Below are 15,468 nucleotides of genomic sequence, written 5' to 3' on the forward strand. Positions count from 1 at the left end.
GAAATACTATCTAACTACTGTATAATTGGAGAAGACAAACCAGCCATTAAAAAAAATGGAACTTTGTGAACTATGCCAAATATTTAATGGTGCACTTTGCTTATATTTGGTAGTATGAGAGAATGAGTCAGGATGACTCATCAGGTTTAACAGGTTTCCCGACTGCTGGACAAAAGCTAAATGCCCATTTTTTCCACCCAAATTTCCCGGATTTTTTTTTTTTTTTTCTGGAAGGGAATTATTTGTCTTTCCACAAAATACCTGGTGGCAGCATATATTCACATTTTCATGGACTTGAGTCTGAATTGTCTCCTCTTTCGGGGACTTCTTTCAACTCTAAGACTAAGATGTAATACTTGAGCAAAGACCCTTTGATTATCTCCTGGGGATCTTCATGGCAGCTATCTGCAACTATCTTGAATTATGCAAACCTAGGGAAAGGGCTGAATAATACAATCCTGTATCAAAATTATTTTTAAACTTTAAACATTTTAATACACTATATTAAAAAATACTACACTACCCTTTTAGATCATTCTACCCCTAAATCACCCGTGCTAAAGTACTATCTTGCCATTTTAGAGAAAAAGAAAGCAGTGCTACCATTTTTTCAAAATTTGAGTTAGCATGTAGTGAGTATCAGAAAGACACTAGTTACAGGATTTACCTATATCTCGACCTCAATCTACAACTATCATGGAGAACTGAACACAAGAAATTGAGCTGGGCACTTCCATAGAACATCAATTGAGGAATGAGCAGCACTGTGCTGTTGCTGTACCCAAACTAAAAAGCTTACAGGTAGTGAGAAAAGCCAAGCTGTGCAGAAAGTCTAATTCAGTTTGGACTTATCTCACATGCTTAATGATCAGTGTAAAAGAACTGCATCCTTCAGCTTACAGTTAAGCAACCACAACCCCTTTCTCACAGACCTGTAATCTTTTTTTTTTTTTTTTTTTTTTTTTGTGAGACAGAGCCTTGCTCTGTCGCCCAGGCTGGAGTGCAGTGGCACGATCTCTGCTCACTGCAAGCTCCACCTCCCGGGTTCATGCCATTCTCCTGCCTCAGCCTCCTGAGTAGCTGGGACTACAGGTGCCCGCCACCATGCCCGGCTATTTTTTTCGTATTTTTAGTAGAGACAGGGGTTTCACCGTGTTAGCCAGGATGGTCTCGATCTCCTGACCTCGTGATCCGCCCGCCTTGGCCTCCCAAAGTGCTGGGATTACAGGCATGAACCACCGCGCCCGGCGACAGACCTGTAATGTTAAAACAAACAAACAAAAAACTGCATTATAAATTCTGGACTTGGTGTTTTGTTAATCTTCCTCTCTCTATTAAATCCTTACAACTCTTCCTGGAGAGTAGGTATCACTATTCTTCCCATTCTTCAGATGAAGTTCAAAGATGCAGGAGACTGAACCCAAGGTTCGCTCGCAACTAGGGGTCGGGGAGAGGCACCTTTGAAACAATGCAGGCCTGCCACTTCTTTCATGGGCATAGTCTAACCCAGACATGAGTTCAAATAGTTCAGAGGGCAGTGAAGTGGGACAAATGCTTGGCTTAACTGCCAGCCTCTGATGCCCGGGGGCTGCGTGACTTTTGGCATTCGGACTGCAGTGGCAGCTTCTCTAAAGGGAAGGTCATCCCGCCACCAACCAGATGATCTGCAAGGGCCCTGCAAGCCCCACCATCCACGTGCGGCAGGGTCCACGTTCTGATCACCTGGCAAAACCTGGCAAACCTGACCATCTGACCACCTGCGATGGACGAAAGCTAGCCGGGACCCTCCTTCACTCACGGCATGGTCATTTAAGTAGCTGGGCGGCCTGATTCAGTCCTTGTCTGCTTTTCAAGGTGCAAAATGTACGACCCTGGGACCGCCCCTGCGGGCAGCTAGGTTTTGCAACCGCGCCCCCAGAGTCCACTGCGGGAGAACTGGGGAAGAAGCCCAGGCGTTCATGGCTCATTGGGTCCCGCTCTGCATCTGTGGTTCGTGGGGAGCGACCCCCGGGCAGCGTCCAAAGTGGAGTTCCCACACACGTTGCGAACCCACGGCCAGTCTTCTCTGAACCCGCGTCCTTGAGTCCGGGGGTGGAGGCGGAGAAAAGGGTGCGGAGCGAGTCAGAGCGACCACACGCAGGGCCGCAGCCCTCCCACCAGCGCGTCCTGCAGCGCCGGCCGCCACAAGCTGGGATCGCGGCTGCCGCCCCGCCCTCGTCCCGCCACCCCTTGCCCGGGACTGCGGGGCCCGCCCCGCCCCACCTGCAGGTGAAGCGGCCGCAGCCGCCGAGTAGGTGCGTGGGGATGATCTCACTCACGCGCTCCGCGCCAGGAGGAGGAGGAGCGGGAGCAGATCCAACTTCCGGGTAGTGGAGCCGCAAGCCACCGGCATCTTGCTTTTCCTTCCCCCTCCCCCTGTGTGCCCCGCGCCGCTCATTCTTTCGCTTTTATTCCCGGCCCCACCCGCCAAAATGAACAGCTCGGACGAGGAGAAGCAGCTGCAGCTGATCACCAGTCTGAAGGAGCAAGGTAGGCAGCACGCGGGCGCCAGGTGTGGGCTGCCGCGGCCCGTGGGCGGGGACCGCTCCAGGGCGCTGGGGCCAGCCAGGGCAGGTGGAAGCCGGGCGGGAGACGTGGCGGCCGCCGTGGTCACCGCAGTAGCTCCGTCACCCGCGAAGAGGCGTCCTCCGTGGCCGGCGCGCCTGGGAAAGCCCTGGACCGAGGATAACGCGGAGTGTCGGGGCGAGTCAGGCCCCGCAGCGTGAGACGCGCTGCCCGCCGTTTGCGTTTGCTGGCGAAGCGGGGCTGGGGGGAGGGACGAGGATTCAGTGCGGACGAGGTTGCACAGTGCCACCTTCCTTGCGGGAGAAGCGGGTGGGGCAGGGTATTTTGGCTGCTTTGGGCGGCTCAGCTAGCTTGGCCCCACCCTTACCCATTTGTTGGCTCTGGGTGGCCAGTAGCGCTGTTTCACACCCTTCCCAGCTTTTCCTTTGGGTTCGGTCTAGTTCCTCTTTCCTTACCCAGCTGGGATTTTCAGGCAATAATTTTTTTTTAATCACTTCTCAATTTTAGCAATTTATTAGTAAGCAAGGTCAGCATCCTGCCAGTGTTGAGCTTCCAGAATTAACAGGGTTGGCGCTGAGCGCAGGAGAGCCAGGCCATGTGCACACAGTTCTGTACTGCTTGGTAACTGGGGATTATCTTTTAATAAAGAACTGCTTCAGTCAATTATTTTTTTCATCAGTTACCACACTTCTGAACCAAACCAGATCAACAACCAAATACTAACCTACCACCTTTAAACAGTTATCATTATTACCCTGACCAAAGGGTGGCCTGCGAATGTGGGTCAAGAAAGGGAGGAACCAGCCGGGCGCGGTGGCTCACGCCTGTAATCAATCTCAGCACTTTGGGAGGCCGAGGCGGGTGGATCACCTAAGGTCGGGAGTTGGAGACCAGCCTAACCAACATGGACAAACCCCGTCTCTACTAAAAATACAAAATTAGCCGGGAGTGGTGGTGCATGCCTGTAATGCCAGCTACTGGGGAGGCTGAGGCAGGGGAATCGCCGGGAGGCAGAGGTTGCGGTGAGCCAAGATGGCGCCATTGCACTCCAGCCTGGGCAACAAGAGCAGAACTCCGTCTCCAAAAATGAAAATAAAAACAGAAAGGGAGGAACCAAACAGATTTAAAGGAAGTAAAAATGTGTAGGAACATGTACTTTTCTGAATGTCTTACTGACATGACCATGTAATGGAAGGTCCCTGCTCTGTGGCAAAACCTGGTGTTTAGTTCCAGTTCTTTGACTTCTCTTGGCCCAGCTCACCGGCTTGTGAACTTGGAGGAGTCTCTTCCCTTCCGTGGATCTTCTGGTCAGTCAAGGCTGACCTGACTAAAGGCGAGGGCAAAACTGGAGGACTTCCTGAGGTCCTGTCCAGTACTCTTACCTGTTGTTCCGTAAAATCACAAACACCGTTGGGAAGTGCATCTGGATTCTTCTGAAGCCACACTCTGTCAAACAAATTTCAACATTACTGTTTACTGTATGACCTTGGGGAAAGTATTTAACCTCTGAAATGGACATAACACATTCTTCTGTGATATCCAGCATCTAGAAAGTGCTGGATAAATGTTAGTCTCTTTGGCCTTCCCAGCACCTTTACCTGGCATCCTAGATTAGCCTGAGGTCATAAAGTCACAAGCATCAGTAAATTTAGTGGGTAGACAGAATGCCTTTATCTGAAATTTCTCAAGTATTTTAGCGAGATACTGGATTCTACTGGTATTTTATATTTAATAACACCTTCCCCCAACCCATAACATTAAAACTTGATTCATATTCTAGATTCGTGGAGCTTTCAGAAATTTTAGGTAATATCTGTCAGTGGATGTCAAATCTTCTTATGGATGGTCAGTTTTCAAATAATGATAAAAGTGAAAAATTTCCCCTTTCATTTCTTATATAATTCAAGGGTAGATTAACAATGTAGATAATCTGCAAATTGTTTATATTTGATTTCGGAACACGTTCTCCATTCGTATGTTGGGTTTGAGACCCGAGAAAAAGGATTTCTAAATTTCTGGCTCTTTCTCCTATTGCATTGTATTGGAAAATAAGCAAATCCTTGGCATTGGTATTGTTAGAGGATATATTTCCTTGATTAAGTGCATATCAAAGAACAGTTAGATATTAAAAGTTGTATTTCTTAAAAGGTACACTTTTGGGGAAAGTGAGTCTAGTTACAAAGGTGTTGGGATTTCTTCAGCTCACAGTGTGATTTTTATACATTTCAAAACCAGGTCGTTGCTTGTCATTGGATCACAGACAGGAAACAATTTACTGACTCCAAAAGTACTCAGTTACCGTTTGACCTATAGAACTAACTGGGCAGCTAGGGATTTGGAAGAACAGACAACTAGGTCTTTGGGCATTTAACAGTACATACTATGATCAGTTTTGTAAGCTGATGGTTACATAATTTATTTTTGAAAATAGTAATTTTTACTACCTGTTACTACGTTTTTACTCACAATGTTAATATTTTGAGTGATAATTCCACTACCCCTATTTAATGTGGGCAAAAAGAACCATTATTTATCAAATATTTTATTTTCCCTTAATAATGCTGAGTAAACATACTCATTCCTTTAACAAATACTTAGCAAGTACCACTATATGTGAGGTCCATGTGCTGGGCACTAGGAATGTAAATAATGAACTAGACAGTCCTTGTCACCAAATTAATTGTCTAGAAGAGAAGACAGTTACTATTCAACTTATATGAATAAATGTACAATTACTTTTTTTTCTTGGATACATTCTTAGAAGAAATGGGATTGTTTGGATTAGAGGGCATGGACATATACTTTTGCTACACATTGCAAAAGTGCCCCCTAAAATGATTATACCACTTCACATATCCTTCAGCAGCACCCATTTCCCCACACGTTGGTCAACTCTGGCTAATAGCAATCTTTATTAATTTGATAGCCTGACAAGTTTTTGAATTCTTGCCAGTCTAATGGGCAGAATGTTACCTTTTAAGATTTGCATCGCCCTGGTTATTAGTGATGTTTGAAGTATTTTTACATCATATGGGTCCTTCCTTAGTGAGTTTTTTTTAAACTGATACATGAGACTTGTACATATTTAGAGAAGACATGGGGTATTTTGTTACATGCTTAGAATGCATAATGATCAAGTCAGGGTATTTGGGGTATCAATTACCTCCAGTATTTATCAGTTCTATGAGTTGGGAACATTTCAAGTCTTCTCTTCTAACTCTTTTGAAATATACAATACATTGTTGTTAACTGTAGTCACCCTACTTTGCTATCAAATGTTAAAACTTACTCCTTGTATCTAACTATGTTTGTACCCATTAAACCATCTCTCTTAATTTCCCCCTGTGTTAGTAAGTTTTAAGTCTAAAATTTGAACCAGTTCCCCAGGAGAGTGTTCAGAAAGGAGATTCCTGTCTACTCTAAACCACAAAGCTGACAGCAGCCTTCCCTAATGTGAAGCCTTTAGTGGTGTGGTGAATAAGGTTGCTTTTGACAAAAGTTGTGAAATGTAATGACGGAGTCTGTCATAATATGAACAATCTCTAATTTATACTTACCATTCCCTAGGCTCTATGTCTTATAAATCACACCCACTTCTGAATTACTTCAAAACATTTTATGTTCCCTCCTAGTGAATGGTATAATTAGCTATATTATGTCTTTCTAGAAAGTTATATTATGTCCCTTTAAAAAAAATTAGCCAGTGTGTGATTGCTTATGTTCAAGCAGATGTTGAGGTAATGAGGTAATTCTCCTTTTGTCTTTTTTGGGGCTTTATTTTATTGGACTGATTGACATCTTTAATGCACGGAGAAATGGCAACTTTGGATACTATTTCCGAGGCATATTTCCTAGCTACTAAAGTGGATATTTCCCTTACAAAACATCATACAATTTGCTCCCCCTCCGGAATTCAGTGGGGAAATGATAGACTTAGTTCAGCATTTGTTTAAGGTGCATGATTTTCTGTGTAATTCATTCAGCCCACATGCATTGAATATTCATAGCCAGGCACTGTGCTAGGCATCGGAGAGATAGAGCTGAATAAGACCTTGCCCCTGCTGGTGAGGAGTTTCTGGTCTAGAGATGGTGCTAGGCATGTAAATTGCAAGAAGAGTGTCTGATTGGCCTAGTTTGGCCAATCTCATGTATTCAAATACTTTGACCACGGGAGGGCAGGATACTTTAATTGGCAGCCCCTGCAAAGATTGGAGGAGTAGTCCAAAACAGAATGGGGTGCCACTACCAGGAGGATGCTGACTAGGCAGACACGGGCAACGCATGTCCGCTAAACTATTAAGAATAGTAATGCCATGCCATTCCCAACTTGATGAAATTTTGAAGAGAGATGGCTATTTAATAATAAGGACATACTCACATAAGAGGAAAACAACCACCACCACCCCAGTAATGGACAATTCTTGGGCTAACAGTATTTAAAATGGATTTCCTATGGTGAGGTAATTGATTTTAAAGCAATTTTAAACCTCCTTTCACTTTTAGAGTTAGTATTGTTTTCCCCAAGATTATTAAGATGATACTTAAGGTTCACATGGAAATCTAGTCAAGCTTATTCTTACAGCAAGTTAGTAATTAAAAGATGCATTTGGTATTCCCTTGGCTTCTAGGCCAGGAAATAACTGGAGCATTATTTTGACAAAACAGTTAGAAACTATTGCCTACCACAATGACCATGTCAGTCTGGGAAAACGGAAGCATTGACAATCTTGGGTGCATATGAGATCAGCCAGTAGAAAACTGTTTGAAATGAAATGTTGCCTTGTTTTCAAGTGCAAACTTGGTTTTACATCAGTATTTTTCAAAGTGTCGTTCAAGGGCCAGCTGCATCTGAATCACCAGGTACTTATCAGCAATGCATTTTCCTCCTAAAGTTAGGGAGTGGTTGCTGAAGAACAGCAGTTGGGCAACCACCCATGAGATGGACATGCAGCATGGGCTAAGGAACTGTGTCTTCTAGTCAGAATTTCACTATTACCTTAATTTTATTTATGTATTGATGTATTTATGCATTTATTTATTTATTTATTTGAGACAGAGTCTCACTTTGTCACCCAGGCTGGAGTGCAATGGCGTGGTCTTGGCTTACTGCCACCTCTGCCTCCCAGATTCAAGCAATTCTACCACCTCAACTTCCCAAGTAGCTGGGACTACAGGCATGTGCCACCACACCCGGCTAGTTTTTGTATTTTTAGTAGAGACGGGGTTTCACTATGTTGGTCAGGCTGGTCTCGAACTCCTGACCTCGTGATCCACCCGCCTCAGCCTCCCAAAGTGCTGGGATTACAGGCATGAGCCACTGCGCCCAGCTGTGAACCTTTTTTAAAATAAAGGCAAAAATAAACACATACTCATAGAAAACAAGTGTGTAAAGTGAAAAGTACAATTACCTATTCTCTCTGACCCATTGTTTCTCAATCTTTATTTCATTATCACTCTCCTAAGGAAACTTTTTAGGCATTTTATGCACTGTGACTCTTTGAAGGACCATACGCCATTGTAATATTCAAGATTTTTTCTCTTGTCTCCTTGAGGATGAAATCACTACATTGACAATGCATGCTATGACCCCATTCCCATTTCTCAAAGTTAACTACTGTTAGCCTTTTATTTTCTTTCCTTCCAGAAATTGTGTTTGTATGTGCATATATATTTATCATGTAATATGTAATTTTTTATATTAGTACATGTAGCGTTAAATCATTAAAAATTGATTGAATAATGTTCCAATGTACAGACGTACCACAGTGCACTTAATATCCACTGGATGGACATTTCTATCTTTCTTTCTTTGTTTTTGCTATTACAAATAACGCTTCTGGGCTGGTTGTGTTGGCTCACGCCTATAATCCCAGAACTTTGGGAGGCCGAGGTGGGAGGAGATACCTTGAGCCCAGGAATTTGAGACCAGCCTGGGCAACATAGTGAGATCCCGTCTCTCTATAAAGAAAATGCTTTTAGTAATGGATTCATGTTGGAGACATCAGTATGAACTTATGTTTAGCTTAATACAGGTATGGATGGTTACACATAGAAATCTATGTATATATTATAAAATCTATATATTTTGGTTAGTATATACATATATTTTCTTGCTGTGTCAGCTGAGAGAGCCTAGATGCACCAGCATCAATGAGCACATGTAGAGCCCAGAACCTGGCTTCTAATGCCATTCTTGAATAAAAGGAACAGGGCTCCTAGGAGAAATGGCTAATTTTAGGAAAGGGGCAGGAAGTATACAAGATGAGCCTAGAGCATCTTGTAGTGCTGGAAACTAAGGAAGTCCACCAACTGATAAGCTGACATTGATGGAGATACAGTAGTCCCCACTTCTCCACGGAGGAAGCTATGTTACAACACCTGCAGTAGCTGCCTGAAATCATGGATAATAACAAACCCTATATATACAAAGTTTTTTCCTATGCATACGTACCTGTGATAAAGTGTAATTTATAAATTAGGCCCAACAAGAGATTAACAATAATAACTCATAATAAGATACAACAGTTATAACAATATACCATAATAAGAGTTATGTGAATGTGGTCTCTCTCTCTCTCAAAATATCTCATTTTACTGTAATCATCTGTTTTCATACCATGTTGGCCATGGGTAACTGAAACTCTGGAGAGTGAAACGGTAGGTAAGAGGGAAGCTACTGTCTGTCAGAGACACAAGAGCCAATGGAAAGAACTTCCAATGTCCAAAGACAGAACTCTGAACAACAGAATATTGGATTATAATTCAAAGTATGAATATTTGTGAGTTGATACTGATATAAATAAATGATTAAAGACAAATCTCCCATGCAGAACAATTCCAAATAATTTATGTAGATGTTCCCCCTCAAAGTGGTTTATCATAACTCCCTGATTCTTTTTTTTTTTTTTTTTTGAGACGGAATCTCGCTCTGTCACCCAGGCTGGAGTGCAGTGGCGCGATCTCGGCTCACCGCAAGCTCCACCTCCCGGGTTTGTGCCATTCTCCTGACTCAGCCTCCCGAGTAGCTGGGACTACAGGCCCCTGCCACCATGCCCAGCTAACTTTTTGTATTTTTAGTAGAGATGGGGTTTCACTGTGTTAGCCAGGATGGTCTCGATCTCCTGATCTCGTGATCCGCCTGCCTCGGCCTCCCAAAGTGCTGGGATTATAGGTGTGAGCCACCGCACCCAGCCTAACTCCCTGATTCTTAAGTGTGGGCAGCACATAGTGAATTCCTTCCAAAGACTACAATATGGAAAAGGGGGAACAAGTAACTTTACAGTGGAGAAACCTGACAAACACTACGTCAGCTAGATGATCAAGGCCATCATGAACAATGCTAAGTCATGTTGATAGCATGATAGTGTGATGTGATGAATTGGCATTTTACCTCTGTGGTCTTCCCCTAAAAACCCATAAACCCACTCGACTCATGAGGAAACTATCAGCAAATCCCTACTGAGAGACGTTCTGCAAAATACCTGATCAGCACTTCTGCAAACTGTTAAGGTCATAAAAATGAGCAAAGTCTGAGAAACTGTCATAGTCAGGAGATGCCTTAAGGATTGAAGGGGAGAAAAAATTTTTCCCTCAATTCCTTGTAAGTTCATAATTGGGACAGATACCTGTAACAAAAGACATATGAACAAGGAAGTTTATTAAGGCATGCAGTGCACGTCGCAAGGGAGAAAAGCAGTGGCTCATCATACTGTCTTCAACAAAGAACAATACATTTAGAGAAGTGTTAGGACAAAGGGAAGCAGTTCCGGCTTCCAAAGGCAGGAGAATGTGGGAAGGTGAGTTTGTGGGGAAACTCCTGGGGTAAAGTCTACTCGCAGATTTCTCTGCCACCGTCTCTGAAGTGATATGGGTTGTAAAGGAGAATGGGTATCTTGTTTTTACATGGGAAATGGGGAGAAGATAGACCTTTTGTCTTTGTAATTCTGTGTCCTGCTCTTAGGCAGACAGAGGGAAGGCAGAGAGTTCTACTGCATCCTAGTTATCTTTAGCTCAAAGATCTTTCATATTTTGGGGAGACAGGCTGGTTTCCTTCAGTTCCTTCCTTTGAAACTTTACTTTCAGAAAGTCTCACATATTATGTGCTAGGCTGGTAGTTTTGGAGAGATATGGTTGTGAGGTAAGTGATTGGCAAAGGGGAAGAAAAGAACAGATTTAAGTATATTTGTCTCATATCTTACTGAGTCAGTCTCTTAGTCCTGAAACTAGGTTAGTTTAGGTAAACAGTCATGTTTTATTTCAAGAGGTGGTGTTATGGGTGATCTCTTTAATGTTAGGTTTCTATATGGTGTAAGCATACAAAAACTTAATAAGAGACATTTCTATGGAAAAAAAGAAAAAGCAAGGTTAATGTTTAGAGCAGTCTATAAATTAGTTTCTGAGTCTGGAGAGCAGCCATTTGAGAGGATTTATATATTTTAGGCTCAAAGTGTCTTCAGCTGGAGTGGGGCAGGCAGTTGCAATCTGACAGATTTTCCTTGTTTGTAGATTAAATATCATAAAGGTTGTCTATACAAAAGCTGTTGTGGTAATTTCGCTGATGTTTGTGTCAAGTTCTCCAGCTTTAGCTTGCTTAGCTTCAGAAAAAGCCCAATTTTAATTTCAGTGATTCCAGGTCAAAAGGATGGGAGAAAGATTGGAAATGTTAGTTTGGAGACTCACAGCCAGACACTAGAAAAAAACTGAAAGAATTCAGGATCCATTCCAGATTGCAGGTAAATAATAAAATCTCAAAAAACAATGAACAGGGCTAGAATCTAGTAATGGGTGAGCTATAGTTTCTGAACTATTATTTTTCTGAGAACAGTTTTCCTCTCTTACACTAATTTCTACCAAAGAGAATCAGTAAGACCAGTTTATTTGTAAAATAAGTTTTTGTCTATTATACTTGGCCTGATTATTTGCACAAGTGCAGCAAGAATCATGATTGACTATAAGCCCTTTTAAAATCTGCTTTGCTGGAACTCTTCATAAGGAATCTCAGATTAGGCTTAAAAAAGTGCTTCCTTAGGCTAAGAAGCCAAGCTCAGGACTCAACATCAGATTGTGCCTATAGTACTCTTGGATAGATATCTCTCTTCCCTAGATTCCTGATGTTCCTGGGCCTGTCAGGAAGGTGACATTCTTCACCCACCTATAAGGCAACCGTTTGAACCATGTATTCAAGGTACGAGGCCAGTTTTTTAAGGTGCCTTTGTTGGCTCCATTAAACTGAGGTTCCTCTAGGGACCTCAGTTCCCAAAAACTGTTTGGTCATATCAGAAAATATGACATTCCCATCAAACTTTGGCAATATAACCAGTGTTTTCAGTTGTGTCCTATTAAAAGAAGAACAGATTCTTATTGAACTTATGCAAATGCCTATATTATCCTAAAAATAAGAATACTCATGAATAGTTTCCAAATTTTGGAGGGATCAGCTAAGGAAGAAAAGTAAATGTTTCCATTCTGTTTGCAAAAGTATACTTTACCAAATAGTTGTAAACTATAGATAGCTCAAAAGAAGAAAATGTTTTCCTAAATCTGGAAAATAAAAGAATCAGTAGTGTTTCTAACAAAAAAGTCATAAAAATCACAGTCCCTCATCATTTTAGTCCCATGTAATTAATTCTTAATTCTGCTTGATGTTAGCAATATTAGGAGTTCAGTGTCTCCTTTGGAGTTCTGGAGTTCATACACAGTCCACTGGTATTTCCTTAAAGTTATCAGGGACCTGTATGTCTCAGAGTTCTTTTTGTTCTTCCCATATACCTCCTTGAAGACCCAATGCTTTAGGATTATAATTACTTGCAAAAAGTTTTTAGAAAGAGCATCAGAATAAAGTAGTTATAATAAATGTGGACAACAAGACTTAAAAAGGCCATGGTTATGGCCGGGCGCGGTGGCTCCAGCCTGTAATCCCAGCACTTTGGGAGGCCGAGACGGGCGGATCACGAGGTCAGGAGATCGAGACCATCCTGGCTAACACGGTGAAACCCCCGTCTCTACTAAAAATACAAAAAACTAGCTGGGCAAGGTGGCGGCGCCTGTACTCGGGAGGCTGAGGCAGGAGAATGGCGTGAACCCGGGAGGCGGAGCTTGCAGTGGAGCTGAGATCTGGCCACTGCACTCCAGCCTGGGTGACAGAGCGAGACTCCATCTCCAAAAAAAAAAAAAAAAAAAAGGCCATGGTTAAAGATCTGATGGGAGTTCATTATGATAATAATGCAGTTGACAAGGAAATTTGGTTGTTTGTGAGATATAGCAACTCCAGATAGCATATTAGATTTCTGGGAATCTCATAATTTTGAAACACATTAATAACATATTCATACAACTAATAACTCAAAGGTTAGCATTACATGTTATTTGACAACGTTTCTCATATAATTTAGCATGCAGAATAAACCTAATGGGTTTAGTATGTCTCTTTCAGACTTCTAGGGAGCCCTCTGGAGATCCTAAAGTTAGTTTAAGGTAAAAAAGACATCATTTACAATTTGACTTTGGGAAGTTTGTAAATAAGATTCAGAACAATCAAAATAGGATCACAGGTCACTGTGAAATAATAGTCATTCTGATTGTGTAGTAATACTCCTTTAATCAGACTGATAAAGGCATCGAAAGAAAATAGGAAGGTATATAGTTGTAGAAAAACCTTAACTCTTTAATTCAATTTTCTAAAGTAATCAAAGACCCAATAAAGACAATGTGAAGCACAGGGAATCATCTTGATGAAACGCAGAATCTCCCCTTCCTCTTCCCCTTCCCTCCTTCCCCTTCTCTCTCTGTCTCTACAGTTCACTAAAAAGGTGAACAAAAATCTTCTATTTTCTCTTATCAATACTACAGGAAAATCTTGTTTTTAAAAAAGACCAAATTTTAGTTTTGTATCAGTGTACTTTAGATATCAAGGCTCTATTTTAAATCTCATAATAAATTAATTCAACTTTTGTTAGTTTAACCACACAAGACTTTCTCTTGCTCTCTTTTCTCTTCCCAACTTTCTGTATCCATTTAGTTTTCTGTATATCATTTCTTCATTCATTTTTCAACCTTTAAATAACATCTACTTAGACAAAATCATTCTTTTCCTCAACAAAAACAGATGCTCATATCTTGCTTATAACTTTCTCACCAAAAAATACATCTTATTTTACTTGTGAACTTTGCATACAGAATTGTTCCTCTTATTTCTAGTAGCCTTAATTACATATATTAGAGTTTTAATCCTTAGCAATTTTGAACCAGCATTCCATAGACTAATACCACTTTATAATATCTTAGAAATATGTGTTTCCTCAAAGTACAATTTTTAAAGCTTGCTAACAGACTCAGATATCTTTAGTTTCTTTGCAATGAGGGGCCAAAAGTAGATAAACTTAAATTTATATTTAGCAATTAATGTTTAAACATTTTATCTTACTTGAAAATGATCTATATACTCAATGAATATTCATCATTTAATTTAATTTCACAAAACTCTAAGGATGTGGTAACCAAAGAGATTGTGAAACCTTTGTAAGTAAACATATTATAAAATATATTATTTTAAAAGTACCTGTATAAACTCTTACCCTGCTATATCTGATTTGTTTAATTCACTCATTTTTTTTTTTTTTCTTTTTTTTTTTTTTTGAGACGGAGTCTCGCTCTGTCGCCCAGGCTGGAGTGCAGTGGCCGGATCTCAGCTCACTGCAAGCTCCGCCTCCCAGGTTCCCGCCATTCTCCTGCCTCAGCCTCCCGAGTAGCTGGGACTACAGGCGCCAGCCACCGCGCCCGGCTAGTTTTTTGTATTTTTTTTTTTTTTTTTAGTAGAGACGGGGTTTCACCGTATTAGCCAGGATGGTCTCGATCTCCTGACCTCGTGATCCACCCGTCTCGGCCTCCCAAAGTGCTGGGATTACAGGCTTAAGCCACCGCGCCCGGCCTAATTCACTCATTTTAATAATTATGCTTGGAAAATTTTATGAGACAGTCAAAGCTAGGCATCATCTCATGTTATTTTTCTCTTATCCATTTTATAGCATGTATAAATTAGGTAGTTACTACCCAAGCAAGAACTCTAAAGTTAATTATATGTGGTATTTTTTTCTTGTAACTTAGAAGACATAGTTGTTTTCACTAAACTAACACTATTAAACTAGTCTTATTTGCCCAAGTCATGTGAACCTGAAAAGTATTTGGGTTAGTTTCTAAATCTTAGGAGTTTTAAGTAAATTTAATTTATGACTGCTCATTTATCTTTAAGCCAATGTGGAGTTTCTTCAAAGCATTTTAAAAAATTTTTACTTTAATTTCATTTAATTTTTTTTTTGAGACGGAGTCTCGCTCTGTCGCCCAGGCTGGAGTGCAGTGGCCTGATCTTGGCTCACCGCAAGCTCCACCTCCTGGACTCCCGCCGTTCTCCTGCCTCGGTCTCTGGAGTAGCTGGGACTACAGCGCCCGCTACCACTCCAGGCTAATTTTTGTATTTTTTTTAGTAGAGATGGGGTTTCACTGTGTTAGCCAGGATGGTCTCCATCTCCTGACCTCATGATCCGCCCGCCTCGGCCTCCCAAAGTGCTGGGATTACTAACAGGTGTGAGTCACCATGCCTGGCCGAAAGCATTTTATAACCATGTAAAAGCAACCTACGACATATGTGAAAACATGTATACAGGCCGGTGCACCGTGGCACACCCCTGTAATCCCAGCACTTTGGGAGGCCAAGGCGGGCAGATCACGAGGTCAGGAGATGGAGACCATCCTGGCTAACGTGGTGAAACCCCGTCTCTACTAAAAATACAAAAAATTAGACGGGCGTGGTGGCGGGCGCCTGTAGTGCCAGCTACTCTGGAGGCTGAGGCAGGACAATCGCTTCAACCAGGGAGGCAGAGGTTTCAGTGAGCCGAGATCACACCACTG

The 15,468-nt window shown here is 41.9% G+C and overlaps 1 protein-coding gene across 2 annotated transcripts in view; it reads left to right on the forward strand.

Moving 5' to 3' along the window:
• The first annotated feature begins 1,965 nt into the window (after nt 1-1,965).
• Nucleotides 1,966-15,468, forward strand: part of SHTN1 (shootin 1) — a 123,162-nt gene continuing 109,659 nt past the window's right edge. Inside the window, exon 1 of one of the 2 annotated variants that reach the window (XM_033181585.1) lies at nt 1,966-2,529. In XM_033181585.1, coding sequence (XP_033037476.1) covers nt 2,472-2,529 — 58 coding nt within the window. In that variant the 5' untranslated portion in view covers nt 1,966-2,471. The remainder of the gene's footprint in view (nt 2,530-15,468) is intronic. The other variant, XM_033181586.1, reaches the window with a different exon arrangement.

Source organism: Trachypithecus francoisi, unplaced genomic scaffold (assembly GCF_009764315.1).
Source record: "Trachypithecus francoisi isolate TF-2019V2 unplaced genomic scaffold, Tfra_2.0 Contig01579, whole genome shotgun sequence".
In the NCBI taxonomy this organism is placed as follows: Eukaryota; Metazoa; Chordata; class Mammalia; order Primates; family Cercopithecidae; genus Trachypithecus; species Trachypithecus francoisi.